The sequence below is a fragment of the Gouania willdenowi genome, chromosome 5 (assembly GCF_900634775.1).
Source record: "Gouania willdenowi chromosome 5, fGouWil2.1, whole genome shotgun sequence".
Taxonomy (NCBI): domain Eukaryota; kingdom Metazoa; phylum Chordata; class Actinopteri; order Blenniiformes; family Gobiesocidae; genus Gouania; species Gouania willdenowi.
This window is the reverse complement of record NC_041048.1, coordinates 8,263,347-8,280,939: the sequence shown is the minus strand read 5'-3', so window position 1 is coordinate 8,280,939 and position 17,593 is coordinate 8,263,347. Positions and strand designations below refer to the sequence as shown.

Below are 17,593 nucleotides of genomic sequence, written 5' to 3'. Positions count from 1 at the left end.
GAAAAATGAAGTTACATTAAACATATTTTATATAAAGGTTGTCATATTAAAAGATCAATGTGCTGCGTACCTCTGCAATCTCTTCTTCTCGCTCTTTCTTCATTTCAGAAAGTTTCTTTAGCATGCCTCGAAAGTTAGTGATGCCATATTCCATACAGATACGCTCATAGTCCTTCTTATCTGCACTGAGAAGGATTTCCCACACCTTCTCCTCTGGCTCCATTTGTTTTTCCTCACGTGTGCCATCAGGTTTACTGTCAAGGTAAAGATTTCATTAAAAATCATGCACCAATTTCCTAGTACCGCAGTTTAAAAGTGTTAAAATGTTAGAAGTCCATCCATCCACTTACCGTTTCTTCAGTTGTTTTCTGAAGTCTATCAGATCTAAAGATCGAGAACAAAAATCACTTAATCTGTGAAGTCGTACTTTCATAAATGTTGAACGTTTTAAAAGAAGTAAAGTAATTTGTTACATTTCTACACCCAACCGTTACTGAGTAAATTATAATTTTTTTTTGTTTTAAAATGATCAACAGACCGTGTGACACTACAAAAAAATGAAATGACCAGACGACAGTCAAATGCATCACTTCATAGCCAACCACTCAGATTAAACGTAATGCACTGTGCCAAAAACATTATTAAATAACGGTTATTTTCTCAGTTTTAGAGTTCATAAATGTATCTATACTTAGAGCCTGACATTTTTTTATTTTTTTATTTTTGAATTTATTTTATTAAAAAAAAATAAAAAATACATTTTAACAAACCTTTTATTTTATACAGATGCCTTTGTGTAAAATTTAAGTTCCAATTGTGCACGATTTGGTCTCTTTCTTTTTAAATTTCTACAAGAGCTATGTAATGTATATTTTTCAACAAAAATAGACGTTAGAAGTGAAAGTAACTAGTAACTTTTACTTTTGAGCTACTTTTTATTTGTACTTGAGTATTTAATGTATGACTTACTTGTACTTGTACTAATTTCAATGAAGTAACAGTACGTTTACTTGAGTGGCACATATCAGTACTCTTTACACCTCTGTATTATAACCATTTTTAAATTGAAATTGATATTCAAAACCTATATCAATGAGACATGAATTTGTTTATTTGAACGCTGCTCTGATCTACAATGAGGATTTTATCCTGTTTTCATGTGATAACACTTTTTAATTACTGAATGTCACTGATGAAGATGCTTATCTCATATCTTGCTGTAATTGTTTTCAGTAACACTGTGTGTCATAGTTTAAAATACACTTTTATAAAATAGTACAGGTGAAAGACCACTATGTGTTACCTGTCTTACCTTCACTTTGTCGCTTCTGAAGTTCCTTCGATTTGGAAAAACCAACTATAGAAAAACATTGTGACAAATACTTTAATCACCTTTTAAGTCTACATTATCCATTTTGTTGCGGCATCAGTGACACAAATGAAAAACAATACAAAAAAAAAAAACACCAATGTATGCCTACCCTCAATAATGTTCAACACAACAGTACAAACAGCCCTCCCATGTTCATTTGTTGCAAAACATTTGTATGTGTCGGCATCCTCTGGAGAAACCTTTGGAAACTAAAGAAATGCAAACAGAAGTAGTTTTGATTTTTATCCGTGTACCCTTCGTTCTTTGGTTATTCAGTTTTGAAACCAAATCAAAACTACAAATAAACAGTGTGGTTATTTTTGTTTTACTGATTTAAAACCAGAAAAGCAGCGTCTTTCTGTTTTTTTTTTTAAACTTGCTCTGTTTGTGTGAGATTTTGATATTTGTGGGGAAATTAGAGTGAGAACTGAAGTCCGCTGCACCTCGTTTCCCTCCCCAGGCCTACACACATAATAAAACTGTTTAGGATTTATTTCAGCAGTTTTCTAGTCCTGCTCTTGTTTTCATTCAGTCTGTGGATGTTTTAGTGTGTTACGGTCCAAACAGTATCCAAATAAACTGGTGACTGACTATCAACTGTGAGGAACAATCAATGTTACAACTTCTATGATTTGATACTTTTGCAAAAACAATTAAAGATTTTTTGAGGGCAGTAAAATGTTTATTTTCCACGTTATAAATACCGCTAACAGCAGCCGTCACGCACGGAAGTTGATCACAGGAAACGAGGAACACCAGTAGATTCAATACATCACCTCTGGTTCCACATATCATGTGCATGTTTTATGTAACATCCATTTTTTGGTTTTGATTTATTTATGGATTGATAACATTTTAATTCACCAGTCATGTGACTTATGCGTTGCTTCTTTTTATGTCCGGACCGGAAGCAAAAGTCAGCCCAGTCACTAGTTTATCTGGATACTATTTGGACTGTAACACTGTTCGGTAAAGTTGGCAGATATTCACAGAATCGGACTTCCAGCTTCAATAAGTTTAATAAAACGTCATCGTCTGCCATCAGTGTTAGGTGGACAACATGTTGCAAGATCATTTTTTTATCAAACGCAGCAGAATAAAAGTTTGTCTGTTGGTCGTTCTGTGTGGTGAGATTAAACCATCAAGCTCTCATCCTAGTTTCCCTGTGAATATCCAAATATCACACAAACAGAACAAGATTTAATTTGAAAACAGAAAAACACAGCTTGTTTGGTTTTTGGTTTTTCCGTTTTCCTGTTTCTGGTTTTAAATGAATAGAACAAAGAAAACTAACATTTTTTCCTATTTTTTTAATTTAGTTTTGAAACAATATAACCAAAGAACAAAAGGTACACGGATTTATTTTGTATTCCATTTGTGAATATATCAAAGAAGACAAATGTTTGTGCTTCTGAAGTGTGACAGCAAAGCTCACCTCAAGGGTGTGCTCATGGGACGCCTCGTCATACTTCTGTACGCAGATTTCTGGGTGGAAATGTATCTCTCCATTTGCTCTGCCCCATGTGACCGTTGGTGTTGGATCGCCCACAACTTTGGCTTTGAAGACTGCTAATTTACCTTTAGAGGGAAACAATTGATGATAAGTGGCTTTCATTTGTAAATGTGAGAAAATAGTCATATGACTTATGAACGCACATTATATTTGCAGTTGTGTAATAGTTTAAAAAAACAAAAGACAAAAAAGTGGAACAAAAAGAGTAAAATTAAGGAAACAAGTGTTATTTTTATGGCAAAATGTATCCTTTTAGGATGAAAAATGGCAAAAAATAAATAAAAAAGAATTGACAAAAATTGGATAAAAGTGTCAAAAAGAACTTAAAAAAACAAGGAAAAAGGATATTTACTGGAAAAAGAAAGCTAAAATTTGAAAAAAAAAAACCAAATAAATTAAATAAATTTGAAAAAAAAATGTCACATTTTTTGGAAAAGGGGCAAAAACGTGACAACGGAAGTTGCAAAATGGCCAAAAAAAAAAAAAAAGGTAAAAAGGGGTTAAAAAGTTTCCCCCTTTCAGGGTTTTCTGGGGAAATAATAATACAATTTAAGATAAAGAGCCACATGTTGAGTATCACTGACTTCACAACAGCTTTATCATGGTTTTAGTGAATTAATTTAATAAATTAAATTAAGTGTCGACGGTTGCCCTACCCTTAAAACACCCTCACTTTGAAAATCGCTGATCCACTCCTGCCAATGGGTTTTATACATGCTGCACTCACTTATGGTCAGTGTCAGCATGTTTTACCCTGAGACATGAGGATTTACCCTCTTGAATAGTCAGTGCGATGGGTTTGCGGGTAAAGTCCGGAGTGGATACTCCCTCTGGAAGCTCCTCCTTAAACTGCGTGATCATCACCCCTGGAACTTTGGACTTCTTCTTGATGCCTGATCAAATTAAAGCAAAAATACAAGTTACATAAGCAAGAGTACTGAAGACAAAATGAACTTGCTGGAATTCAGAATACTGCAGGTAGAATGTATAATAAACGTGGTGAATGTTAGAGCACACTGAGAAATAGCTGTTGAGTTTGGTGAATAAAGACATGAATGAGTTCTGAGGAGTCACCTCAGTGAAGCGATGATGTTTTTAAAAAGAGTCAAAGAATATTTGCAAATGTTGATCAAAACCAATACATATTTAAATCCTATACAAGTAATTCAGCAAACACTTAACATTGTCAATGTCAAACATTGATATATTCAAACGTAAAAGTAAATTTTTATGCAAAAAAAATATTTTCAAAATGACCACAAAACATGTGTAAATATTTCCTCCCAATGTCGAACTTCAATTTGAGCTTAAAAAGCATAAAAAACGTAAGGTTTTTTACTTAAATTGCTCAAAACAAAACAAGGAAGTTTATTTACATTTCCAACCTACTCTGCGATCTTATGTTCTGACTTATCTCTAACACTTTTTTGGTTTGCGCTTTTTAAAATTTGCTACACTCTAACGTAAATATGCTACAATGCCTCCTTTACGAATATTAAGGGTTTAGTTTCTATATTCTTTTTATCTTGTTTAAAAACAATCTGATTTCTGAGTTTATTGTTGGGCCATTGCTGAGTTGCCAAACTTGTGAGTACCAAAGCCTGATTTAAACATGCAGCTCATAAGACCCAAAATCTTCTAATCACCAAGGTTACGTCATTAATGGATCCATTCTCCTTTCCATAAACATCACTGTTTATGTCCATAGTTGATGTTAATAGATTGTGACACAAATCATACATAGTACAGTTTACAGGTAGATGGATTGTTAAAGTACAGATTGCCATAAAAGCTGAAAACATAGTTTAATGTAAAGCATCTTTGTATTAAAATGATAACAGCAACTGCAATTTACAATGGTTTATTTCTTCAAAATCCTGTGTTTATTAATCTGCACAGTTCAGTCTAAATTTGTGAGAAACCAAAACTAATTTTTAAAAGCTCTAGTTTTTACCGTTGTGTGTGCGTGTGCGTGCGTGTGTGTGAAAATCCAAGCAATTTATTTAAGGGTGTCTTGATCCAAAATTGATATTGGTCCGATATTATCAGAAAGCATTGAATTATATCGGCCTTCAACTAAGATTTCCAATATAATATATTGATTTTATTGGATTTATTGCAGTTATTTCTTTGTTTCTTTAGTTTAATATGTAAAAAACCAATAATCAATGGAATATCAGCATCGTATCGGAAGTGAAAAAAGTTGTATCGGGACACCACTAGTTTTAAGTAAGGCACGTCCGCCTCACAGCAAGAAGGTCCTGGGTTCAAGCCCTGTGTGGAGTTTGCATGTTCTCCCCGTGCTGCGTGGGTTTCCTCCGGGTACTCCGGCTTCCTCCCACAATCCAAAAACATGACTGGTTGTCTGTCTGTGTTGCCCTGTGAGGACTGGCGCCCTGTCCAGGGTGTACCCCCGCCCAGCGCCCTATGACCCCCGCGACCCTGATAAACGGGAATAAGCGGGTATGAAAATGGATGGATAGTTTTAAGTAAGTAAAGGAGCGTTCGCAGCGCTGCAAGCTTCCATCTCCCCTGATGTGTCGCTTGCGACACACATCGTTCCAGTGACGCGATCACCAGGGAACAATGTGTATGTATGTGTGTGCGTGTGTGTTGAGCCGGTGACAGGGTAGAGAGAGGGTTGGTCACTTATTTTCACTCAGAATGTGTTATGATCCGTAGTTACTGTGGTTTTTTAACAAGTTAACTGCTTTAATTTTCCCCCGATAAATTGAGGAAGTGGTACAGGCCGAAACGGGAGGGAGCAGGGAGGGGCTGCAGCCTCCGCTCTACAGACAGTGAAGGACGGGAGAGTTGTCGCTTGAAGCCGCTTAAAAAGTTCAGGTTTTTCAACTTTGAGTGACGAGGTCGAGCGCGACCTCGTCACTCAAACTACACAAGTCACGTCACTTTAGGTTGAGATTACTTGAGGTTGCGTCATTTACATTCATTTTAATGTAATTGAGTTGCTTCAGTCACGTTCGGTGTGAAAGCACCTTAATATCTTTAAATAGATTAATGCTTGTATTTAGTGAACTTAAACAGATTAAACCCAAAACTTAAAAACATGTGCATTTTGTAATAAAACCAATGCAAAAAGGCCATTTTTAGCTACTAAGAAATGGGTTTACACTTAATGCTCTTTGCAACAACTGCTTATTCTCTATCTTGAAAAAAAGCTTTAGCCATCAAACCCCAGAGGTTTCAGAGCTTTATTTCATTACTTATGCTTGAGCTAAAATCTTTGAAGGATGCTGTGATCCATTTGTTAAATATCTCCCTGCTCTTCGACACCTAATTGTCGTGAGTAACTGTCATCGGGACATCTGCAGAGCTGTAAGGGGAGCATTAATTAGATCCTGTCGATCTCAAAGGAAACATATTCCTACAGGACACTGGAACTTCACTAACTGAGTTTGACAATCTTTTACTGCCAAAAGTGACGCCTTGCTAAGACCATGAAGCAGGAAAACAAATTAACATTGTAAAAGACGCCAAAGGATGCCAAGGTGTCAGTAATTACATTATAAATAATTGAGTTCCCTTTACTTTAAAAATAGAAGTTTAAAACAGAAAGAGGAAGGTCTGGCTCAACCTAAACTACAACAGAATCTAAAGATCAGTAACTTCAGTTAAAGCTTATTTTGCTGCAATAAAAAGTCTGATGGGGAGATTTTTGGTCATGTTGTTGTTTGATGTAATGTGTTTTTTGCTGATTTTAAATGTTGTTGCTGCTGATTTTAATGTTCTTATCGATTTTTAAGCTGTTGAATGTTTTCTGTTGCACTTTTTGATCATGTAAAGCACATTGAGTTGCCTTGTGTATGAAATGTGCTATACAAATACATTTCCCTTACCTTGCCTTGCCTTAGCCTGTCAGAAAAATAACTTACATTTACGTTTTTTTTTTTTTTTTTTTTTTTTTTAAAGTGAAGTTACAGCATGAACGCAATTGCCATAGAGTCATAGTAAAAAAAAGAAGCACGTCTGGGCCAGCAAACACAAAAACCTCTGCTATTGCACAACTGAATTGAAATCCATGGTTGAGTGGAAAAAGATAGACTTCCTCAGTGTAGATTTGTAGAACATCAAACTATAACACAAAGGAAGAGTGAGAGGGTGACACTTTGATGGTACTTGTACAATGACAGACACTGGCTTTCCGCATCACGAGGCCAGTTGTTGATGCTGTAATACAGAATAACAAATTACCCAATGACTACAAGCTACTTCAGAACTACAAACAGTTTGCATGACGAAAAAAAAGATCAAGAGAGAAATACGAAGAGCGTAGCACAGGTGTTGAATGAATTTGTTTGAAGAGTGAAATCACGGATACTTTATGACGAGAAACAGACTTTCTGAAGATGTAATGCTTTTCTATTGTAGAAAGACGTACGTACCGTGGTTGAATCTGCAAAAAAAGTAGTTATGCATTCTTTTCATGATTGTTTTATTTATTTGGTTCATTTTTTTCCCCTTTTACTTTAATTGCAATGGGAAATAAATGTGTGTGTTGCGAAACTTGCGATACAATCCAATATTGTACCGCAAGGAATACCAGCATGAACTAACCCTGGGCGTCATTGAGAGCGGATTCCATTGGTATGGCTGCTTCCACAATCCCTGGCCTTTAATTATTTTCACTTGGCCTGGCAGACCTATAATGCAAAACATGAACTATAGAAGGCATGGATATAGGGTTGAATAGAGGAAAAGGAAGCCTCATCATTTTTGCAATACAAAAGCACGTAAGGGGATAGAATTGCATGCTGCAGGTGCTTGTGACACAGTGGGTGTGATTCTGCACTTTTGCTTATGTTTTGCAGCTGTTAACAAGCCCAAGGTTCACATGATGGAGTTGTAAGGATGATGCTGACATCGTTAAAAGCACCATGTCTTGAATGTATTGATCAGCATTTGAATGTACAATAGCAATTAGGGCTGCGTGTTTAAGCCAGGCATCGATTTTATGGGTCAGTCAGCAGAAAGTGCCTAATGAGATGGAACACGCATAAATTTGGAGCAAAAAGATAAATCAAAGCTCACATTGGGGCAGGTCTGACCTGATATACAGTATTAGTTAGTTTTAGGCTTTAAAATCATAGGTGAGGTGTAGTAAGTAGGCTTACCTTATCGTCAACACACAACTGATACTTTGTTTTCATTAAATTATAAAAAAATATATATATACAGTATATCTACATTTCTATACTAGTGCGATTCACACCTTACTTACATACAGTAGTTTTCTGCTTTAAAGAGCCGTCATTGTTGTTGAAGTCATTGTATTTTTTGAAGTCCCGCTTTACTATTTAGAGATTTTTTTAGAAGTGTTTTTTTTTTTTTTTTTTTTCATTTTACCTCATTTTTGCTTGTGCGTCACATTTGGAGAACTCAATTATAGTCGTCCTGAGGATGAAGTGCTGCCAGAATGTGCATTTTTAATGCACCTTGAATGGCACTCATTCAGAAATAAAAGCAAAAGATTTTTTTTTTTTTTTAAATCTGTCTTTCTTTTCTACCCTGTAGTTATAGCATTTCAATAAAGTACTGTATAATTTATTCTGCACTAGTTGTACCAGAGAGGCATTTTTAAATGAACTCTTCTTATCTTTGGCACACAGTGTTTGCCACAAAGTAACAAAGACCTAAAAGAAACACAAAGAGCAAACCAGCTTTATTAATTCAGACGATCCCAACAAGTCTATTTATAAAGCCTGATACCCTGCAGTTAAGGCAACATGTATTTATTATGCTCTTCTGTTTGTTCATTTTTTTCAGGTGTATTTCTCTATGCATCATTTTCAATGGTTCAATTTTACTGACTTCCATAAATAAAAATAAAAAATCACCACAAACATAAATAAATGAACAAGGTAATTGGACGGTGCACTGTAGCCTAACAAAGTCTGCTAATTCTTCTGTTTGAACCCATTTATCAGTGCAGCTACAGTTGTCAGCTCAGTGACGGGACTCACTAGAGTGATGGTAAATGCATATTAAAAACTCATTATGGTTGTTGTTTGATAAGAATCTGAAAAATTAAAGATTTAGTCACAACTAAGGTTCTTAATACAAGAGCATAATGGAAATGTTCTTCTTCAGCACTCATGCGTAGAACACCTATTTTCATTTCCTGACTAAAGCAACCTGAGCCAAAGAGCAGAGCTGTATGATTATAATGGAAATTACAAGCAGCTAATTTTACCATCCGTCAGCCAATGGTGTAAAAAACGGCTGAGTGGGTGATGTAATGTGTATAATCAGGGGTGGACAAGTATGCATGCTTAGAATAAGATAGTATGTGCACAAGCTCAATTGTGCTCCTAAGACTTGAGGAAAGCAAAGAAAGGAGTAGACTTCTAACTTTTTCAACGACACCTGATTAGCTGATACACATGTCTCCCTATTCAGATTGCACAGCAGAGGGGAGGGAAACGAGTGAAAGAAAACACAGGTTAGACACATTTTAATGTTATGAACAGATCCAGAGTGGAGTGTAGATGGTGCCACCGAAATATTTCATATCACACAAGTCCTGCACAGACACATGAGAACAGCCAATCCATGGGTGGCATTCACTGAATCTTTTGTATTTTATAACTTAATATTGTAAATGTAAAAAATATGTTTTTGGAAAGTGATGCGCAACCCATCACATGATTGCACTTTAGATGAAATGTCTACAGCTAATTAATAAAACTTACTATTTCATGTAAGAAATGTCTTTGGAGGCATCTTTATAGACTTTTACTCTCAAACACATAGAAGTGTCATGATATCTCGATACGCCGATATATATCGCGATATTTTTTGCACAACCGATTATCGACATCGCTAAGTATCGATTTTTTTTAAAATTTTTTTTTTAAAAACCTTTTCTGCTTTTTCACTAAAATGTGCAGGTACGTCTTCACAGAAATGATGTCGCTGTTTGTTGAAGGAACCAATTCATTGTTTACTGGAATATTACACTATAGTGATGTCACTGGTAAGAAAGACTTTTTTGTTTACAGAAAGCACTATTGGAGATAGTTATTCATTGGTATGTTGACACTTATTTACAGAAATGTTGCACTAAAATAGAGTCACTGTTCATAGGACACGTTTACAATTTATTGTCTTTCAGAGATGTAAAATAAAAATTTTAATTTTATCACTTAAACTTTTTTTTTTCTTGATATGTCATAGATTATCCTATATATTGATTTCTGAACCGATATAGCAATAATCGCAGTATCATCATATCGTGAGGTATTCATTATCGTGAGCTTTGTATCGCGTATCGTATCGTGAGGTACCCAGAGGTTCCCACCCCTACAAACATAAAATATTCAATTTTTGAGATTTTAGCCAATCATCACTTACATATTCTTTGTATTTCCACTTCTGATGTTTTACCAGGAAGTTAGAAATTTGACATTGGAATTCTTTCAGCATCCAGAGAACTTATATACCCAGTCCTAAACACTGAGCAATGGCTGCTCATGCTCCGAGGTTCCCAAAATGAATCATGGAGGACGACAGTTCTGCCAGTTTTACATGTGTCCTCGCTCCAATAATCATTTTAAGGGGACGTTTTAATCCACTTTTCAATCTTTCACTTTGCTCTTAACTTCACACGACATTGTACTGTGTGCACTGTATGCTTGGCTCATGTTACGATTTGGCAATTTTGGTTTGTAAAATAAATCATTTTAGACACTCACAGTTTGGATCCCTAAAGACGGAAAAATATCAAGACACTGGCTGTCAGCCTACAACTAGATAACGCTAAAATTGATAATAATTATTAATTAGCTGCGACTGCATAGTTTTGATAGTCAACAACCGAATAAGAACTACCCATTGTTTAGAAAAATAAAGTAGAAAAATAATTTAAAAAAATAGCATCTCTTATTTCGGTTACATGACCAGAAGTTGAACCACGAGAGAGGGGGCTGTAGGTCATTTATTGATGATATTGTTCGATTATTGATATTCCTGCTGTTTAAAGTAAAACAGTTTTCAGCTAACACCATGAATGTTTTGGATCCCTAAAGACGGAAAAACATCAAGACACCGGCTGTCAGCCTACAACTCGAAAATGCTAAAATTGATAATAATAATATTAATAATAAACTATCTGTGACTAAATAGTTTTTATAGTCAACAATTGAATAAGAACTACCCATAGTTTAAAAAATAATAAATAAATAAATAACAGAAATTGAACCATGAGAGCAGGGGCTGTAGGTAATGTATTTATTGATGGTATTTTTCTTTTAATAATGTTAGATTATTGATATTCCTGCTGAAACATTTTGATTTAAGAAATGAAAAGTTGTCTTTCTTACACTGAGGCACTGGGGTAAGATGGGTAGTGTTTTTCATACAAAGGAAAGCTTCCCGCAATGAGCAGGTTCACCTATTGAGACTGAACTGTGCCATCACAAATACAGGGTGAATTAGCATCATGTTCCCTTTGCGTTACACACTAACATAAACAAATGGCAATCAACCACAGTGCCCTCTAGCAACAGCCTGCAGTTAATATTCGCATTGAAAGTTTGGAAAATGTCACAATGAACTGCATCCATTGTGACATTGAAAGTAATATCATCCAGGACGGATGGCATCTTTCGAGGAGTGATGAAGACCACAAACATACATGCAACACAACCAACATGGACTCATGCTCATGTTTACAGATGGTCAATGGGTTTGAGTGCTTTGATTTCTCTTTTTGCTCGCATACCTTTGTCGTCCGGGTGAAATCCTTCAGAACTGTGGACTTAGCACGCAACGAGACAGCGAGAGAGGAAACAGGACAGGCACATTTTACTCCTGTCAAAGTCACCATCGGAGACCATGGAACTTCGGCAGGATTAGAGACACAGAATCAACATAAAACACCACAGTATAGTGTTCTGTCTAAGGAATGGGAAGCACAAACAAGGACACAAGGCCTGAGCAACTCTTTATCGTTCAGAGACATTACACAACAAACACTGTTAGTCATAGACACAGTTGATATCAGTGAGTTAGCAAAGTGGCCTTAGAACACCACGCTGGGATTAGACTTGGATTCAAGTTCTTAGATATTATCTTATTGCAGACATCTCAGGATGATCCCTGTGCAGTGCTTGAGATAAAGTAAGTAAATAAAAAGAATATCCTGGATTTGGTCTTCTTCAAAACAAGAAATCCTCAGATCATCTTTTTGTCAGAAGAGGTCTCGAGATCTTTTACTCATTTATTTATTTTGTTTCCACAACTTTGTGGCTCTTCTTCTTGAATCCATGTTAGTGGAAATTTCTTCTTTACATAATTCAAAGAGGAATGTTTTGATTTACGACCACGGTCAATCCCAGTGTTCATCCACTTCTTTTCTCTGACAGATTGATTTGTAAAAGAGTTGAGTCTGTGCGATTGTACAGACCCAGACAAGTTGATGTTTCCGTAAATTGTTCAGGATGGTTCCATTATCTGAGTTTCTGATGCTCCATTTAAAGATTCTTCCTCTGAAAATGAAAGACTGTTGAAAGTGTGCATCTTATTTCCTTTTCTCCTCTTGGTTTGTTCCGGTAGCTTTTAGAAGTCCGTCATATCCCATGTCGCCAAAAAAGATATTTGAGATATTTTGTTTCTTGGCTTTCGTTGCAGTTATTTTCTTCTCTTTTAGCTTGACGTTTCTTTTAATCTAATCTTTGGATGTTTTCTTTGCTTGTGAAGATTGTCAACACTGTGGCTCTGAGATGTAAATGACTTTAGTACCAACCTGTGACGGATGTTTGCACTTACCGGCCTGCCCAGCGGCAGTTTGATCCGTCACCTTTGACCTCTTCCACATCTTTGCTTCCTCTCAGGCTTTGCTAGTTCAGAATGCTCTGCAACATAAAACAAAGGAAACTTTCAAAAACTTCTCTTCATCAGTGTTCATTTTGTCAACTAAACATTTCCATCATAGTTTTTGTCAACAACATTTTTTACAGTGACAATGGCTGTGTTCGAAATACGTACCACTCATACTAAGTCTGACGTCAAAATCAATAATACATTTTTATTGGCCGCATTACAATCGTTTTCTAAGAAAAATCAACACAAATGCCGCAGCCTAACATATGTCGCACTCTATTGGCTGATGAGGGTGTCCTTCAGACGACTCGGCCAATCAGAACGGGCAGGTAGGCGGGCTGCTGCATTCAAGTTAGGTTGCAGGGAAATGTCCGTGTTTCAATAAGTTTCCTTTGCTACATGAAGTCTCCTCCTCACTGCCCAACGTCTACGTATCAGTACATTTACAGCTTTTTATGGTCACTAACTACTGCGGAGCGATCACAGCGAGTCGGACTCTGAGTCAGAATACGGACGTGATCGCTTCTGAACAAATACAATATGGTGGTTTTCCAACTTCATGCTGTTATGCTACTATTACAAACTGACTGACTTTTACTGTAGACGGAGCATCTCCATCAGCCTCAGAGTCCAGAGCACCGATTAATCCTGAACAAACTGCTGCCGCGGGCGCTCGCTCTCTCTTGCTGCTATGATGAAGCAGTGTGCATCATGACAAAATGAGTGATCAGAATGATTCAGTGCGCGCAAGAACGATTTAATGTTAACAATTTCATTGTTCCACCTGGTCTAATGTGACGGAGCTCAATTTTGTGGCAGCATAAAGCTTATAAAACCGGGTAAAATCCACAATTTAGTCGCATCATTGTTTAAGCTACAGGGTTCAAAGCGTGTGAAAAAAGTAGTGCCTTCACATTAGATTGTATAAATAGATTGATATAGTATTGATAGAGTATGCAAGAAATACCCAGATGTATACTGTATTGGGATATATTTGGAGAATGTAAAATCGTCCTGGGACCGGTTCAAAGCTAAAAGTCAAATGTCCCCTTTTCAAAACAAAAGCATCTCTTCTTGTCTTTCATTAGTTTTATTCAAGGTTTTGTAAATAGGGCTCTTGTTTTGAAGTTAACCGTAAGTTTTGTCAGAATTTTATGGATCAAATGACCACATGTTGATATTCTACTTGGTCACGTTCTCACTTCAAATGTTTTCAGAAGTTTCAAATTCGTGATAGACCGTTACATCGGCCGGGCCGATATTATCAAATGATTATTGCGTTTTTTACCTGTATCGGCATCAGTCGATGCGGGCTGCTGCGTTCGCCAATCCACATTATTTACAGAGAGCAGAAATATTTTTTACTTGTTGTCGTTCTACCTCCTTTGTTAATTTCAATCAATGTTCCTTTTTTAAAAAACTGAGACTCGTACCGTTTGTTGTCATCATTGTGTAATTTTTATGATGTAAATTGAAGCAGCAAAAGTAGTATCTGCTCCAAATATCGGGTCAAGAAAATTGGCAGTCTGTATCGGTCATCGGCTAAGGCTGATGGGAAAAAAAATCGGTATCGGTCGATCCCTATACCAAAGGTGGAAAATCAATAGTCTCAGTGTTCTTCAGGTTTTTGTCGTTGTAGGTTCCAAATGCATCTTGGGAATCTTGAAGGTAAACTTCAGTGGGAACGGTCGTCATCGGTCATCATCCTAATCATACTAATAGTCTATAGTAGACAGTATATTGAGTTTGTAGGGCATAGTACAGCCTATGCCATTTGGAACATAGTCATCAAAAAAATACGTGAGAATGAAAACTGTATCATAATATATTGATATATTTGTCAACAAATAAACTAAACAACAATTTTGTCACATGGGACAAAATCCAATCAGAACTCATGTGATCGTGTGGTGTCACGTCTTGATAAAAATATGAATACCACTTCATATCTGGTTGATAAACGGTAATTTAATATATATATATAATTTTAAAAAATGAATGCATAAACTCTTATGCGATATATATTAGTCCACTATTTTTGCACAGTGAAACTGTCACTGCACTTTTTGATCTGACCCTGCTGATATACAGTATGTTTATATTTTTGTATGCATATATGCATTTATAACAATGATGTGATGATATTTTTTATGCATAATTATGTATATTTATTATGATGTTTGCTCTGACCAGACAAATTTCTCCCAGGGGGAAAAAATAAAGACACTTTAAGATTTTAGTGGACTAAATCTCTTACAGATACAATGAAAGTTCAAATTAAATGTCATTTCGTTGACTATAACTAGACTGTAACTAAAATAGTCCTGGTAAGAAATTTTCGACTAAAGCTAAGTTGCATTTTATCTAAACGCTATTAAAATTAACACTGCTCTTAATACACATTTAAAGCTGCTTATATATTTTCTGAAAACTGAAACTGATTTCACTGACTTGAATGACTAATAAACTCTAATATTTCAGAGGTTTTTCTCCTGAACGCTAGTGCAGTGATGCTGACCTGTCAGTAAGAGGCAGCAGCCAGTCTTATTTAGATAAACTGTTTGTCTCAGCACAGGCTTAATGTCACACTCGGGGATCTTTTTCAGCCATTAGATTGTTGAATAAGGCTTTCACTGAGGCCTTTTAGAAAAGAGGTCAGACGTGGTTTAAAATAAAGCACATAGTAGCATTGCTTGTACACTTGGAATTAATAAATAAGTAAATGAGGGATCATTTTGAAGAATTAAATGTAAAGCAAATGTTTTCAGTTCATAAAAACAGGAGTTAAGAGACAATGTCAAATGTGGTGCATGAGCCTAATTTTGTGTGACCCCCCAAGGTAAACACAAAATAATCACTCCAAAATGCACAAAATGACAGAAAAACACTCAAAACAACGATAATATGGAAAATGGCAACATGATTACACACAATTACTTCAAAAACCCACATAAATACACAGAAAATACACAATATTATAGAATAAAGACTCACAAGTACACAAAACGACTAAAAAGCACAAACAAAAGAACAACCAACCCACAAAATAAGAGAATAACATCCAAAATGACTCCAAAACCAAAAATTACATGAAAGAATATCATAAAAAGATTAAAAAAAAAAAACACAAAATATTTCTGTTTTTCTCACACTCTACTCAGGGGTTAAATGTGCCTTTATGTGTTTTGCACCGCTTGTCTTATCTGTGTTTTCTAGGCGTAGATTTTCTTCTTGTTTTTGCTCAGGATTTTCTCATCCCCTGATTACCTTCCGTGCACTATTTAAGGTGTGCTTAGTGTGGTTTGCTGGTGGGTTTTCTTTGCATTCCACTTGTGTTCATGTTCCAGTTTGATGGTTTGTTACGTTCTGTGTTTTGCTCGTGAATACATAGACTTTGCAAATGTCGTACTTTAGTTGGTTTTGAAGTTTCATTGCTTTTGGAACATTCTTGACAAAAATGATGGACAGGCAATGTTTTTTCATACTTTCTACTGGTAATACTGGTTAAGGTGAGCTATCTCTGCTACAGCTGCCTAGTCAGTTAAAGTGTTTCTCTGTAAATCGTATATACTGTACTGGGCTGTGGGTCAGTTCAATTGGGATAAAGCAGGATTCAAAATGCCAAGCATTTTATTATTTTTTACGACCTGCTTTACCTCTCAAGTTACTACTGTCCTTATGACTGGCATTACAAGAGCGATGTCATGTTTTCTTATGTTCTGTCTCCACTTGTGTCTTGCAACTGTTATCAGTTTTATGTCAATTTGGTATTTAGAAAAATTCTTGAGCATGAATAAAGTAAATCTGGCCCAGATGTGTCAATAGGCTTCAAACTAAGAATAATATATATAAATAGCCTCCTTAAAATGCAAAAAAAAAAAAAAAAAAATCTAAATAGTACATTATCATGTGACTGAAAAGCTTTATGGAAGGTGAACCTTTCGAGGACAATGGGTAACTAGTATAGGAAACAGCAGTGCAGCAAAAAAAGTCTTAAATGATGAGGAATTTACCTAAATCTATAAAAATATGTTATTTCTTCATGAGAAAGTAATACAATTCCTCAATAAACTCGTCAGTCTATAAAATGAAGCTTATTTAATTGAGTCAAATTGCACTGTTTTACATAAAAGCACAATTCCACCAACATGGACCATCTAGCCTCATCAGTTTTAGATTTTATGAGCTGATAAAGACGTTATTTCATTGGCCATGAGGGTTGTTTTTCTTAGCTTTATAGAATAAAGGGCTGGAGTTATATTGAATGAATGAATAAAATGTAAAACTTGCTGCTGTAAGAGTCGAAGTCATTCATTTCACACCTATTATTTATTATTTATGTTACGGTTTCACATTTATGAAGGTCACCTGCATAGCGACATGTCAATTCTATTTTCTGATCTTGTAAATCTTTGACCTGAAGGCTCGCAACAGGAGGCCGTATATGTTTGCCTTCTCGAACAGAAGGTTAGAAAATGTGTGTAGACAAACTGGTAAAATAGATATAATATAGAGCAGTGGTTCTCAAACGTTTTGGGCTCAAGTAACCCCTTTCTCTTATTTAGTTATTTCTGATACCCTCTTTGTGCGCCTACAACATTTTGCTGCGAATACAATAAAAAAAAAAAAAAAACAACTATAGAGCATAATAATGGATGAATGAGTGATAACACATTTTAAAGGATCTCATTTTGTAAATAAGTTAAATTAAACAGAATTTAGTGCCTCCTGAATAGATTTCTTTCTATAGTTCTTATCATTTCCCGTCATCTCTCGCCTGGTGTGGGACCAAGATTCTAACTTGTATTTGCAGTTCATGTTCAAACAAGATCATTTTCATCATCAATTTAACACATAACTAGAATATT

General features: G+C 35.7%; 1 protein-coding gene across 10 annotated transcripts in view; it reads right to left on the bottom strand.

The window, feature by feature from the left end:
* Positions 1–17,593, bottom strand: part of igfn1.1 (immunoglobulin like and fibronectin type III domain containing 1, tandem duplicate 1) — a 43,158-nt gene that overhangs the window by 17,173 nt on the left and 8,392 nt on the right. For 5 of the 10 annotated variants that reach the window (XM_028446890.1, XM_028446892.1, XM_028446898.1 and 2 more), the window contains 8 exons: positions 12,672–12,757; positions 11,626–11,661; positions 3,659–3,778; positions 2,808–2,950; positions 1,482–1,581; positions 1,313–1,357; positions 351–384; positions 71–254 (listed from right to left, as the gene is read on the bottom strand). In XM_028446890.1, the coding sequence (XP_028302691.1) occupies positions 71–254; positions 351–384; positions 1,313–1,357; positions 1,482–1,581; positions 2,808–2,950; positions 3,659–3,778; positions 11,626–11,661; positions 12,672–12,720 (711 nt within the window). In that variant the 5' untranslated portion in view covers positions 12,721–12,757. Of the gene's footprint in view, positions 1–70; positions 255–350; positions 385–1,312; positions 1,358–1,481; positions 1,582–2,807; positions 2,951–3,658; positions 3,779–7,460; positions 7,504–11,625; positions 11,745–12,671; positions 12,758–17,593 lie in introns of those variants that run through there. The other 5 variants (XM_028446894.1, XM_028446895.1, XM_028446893.1 and 2 more) reach the window with 3 other exon arrangements.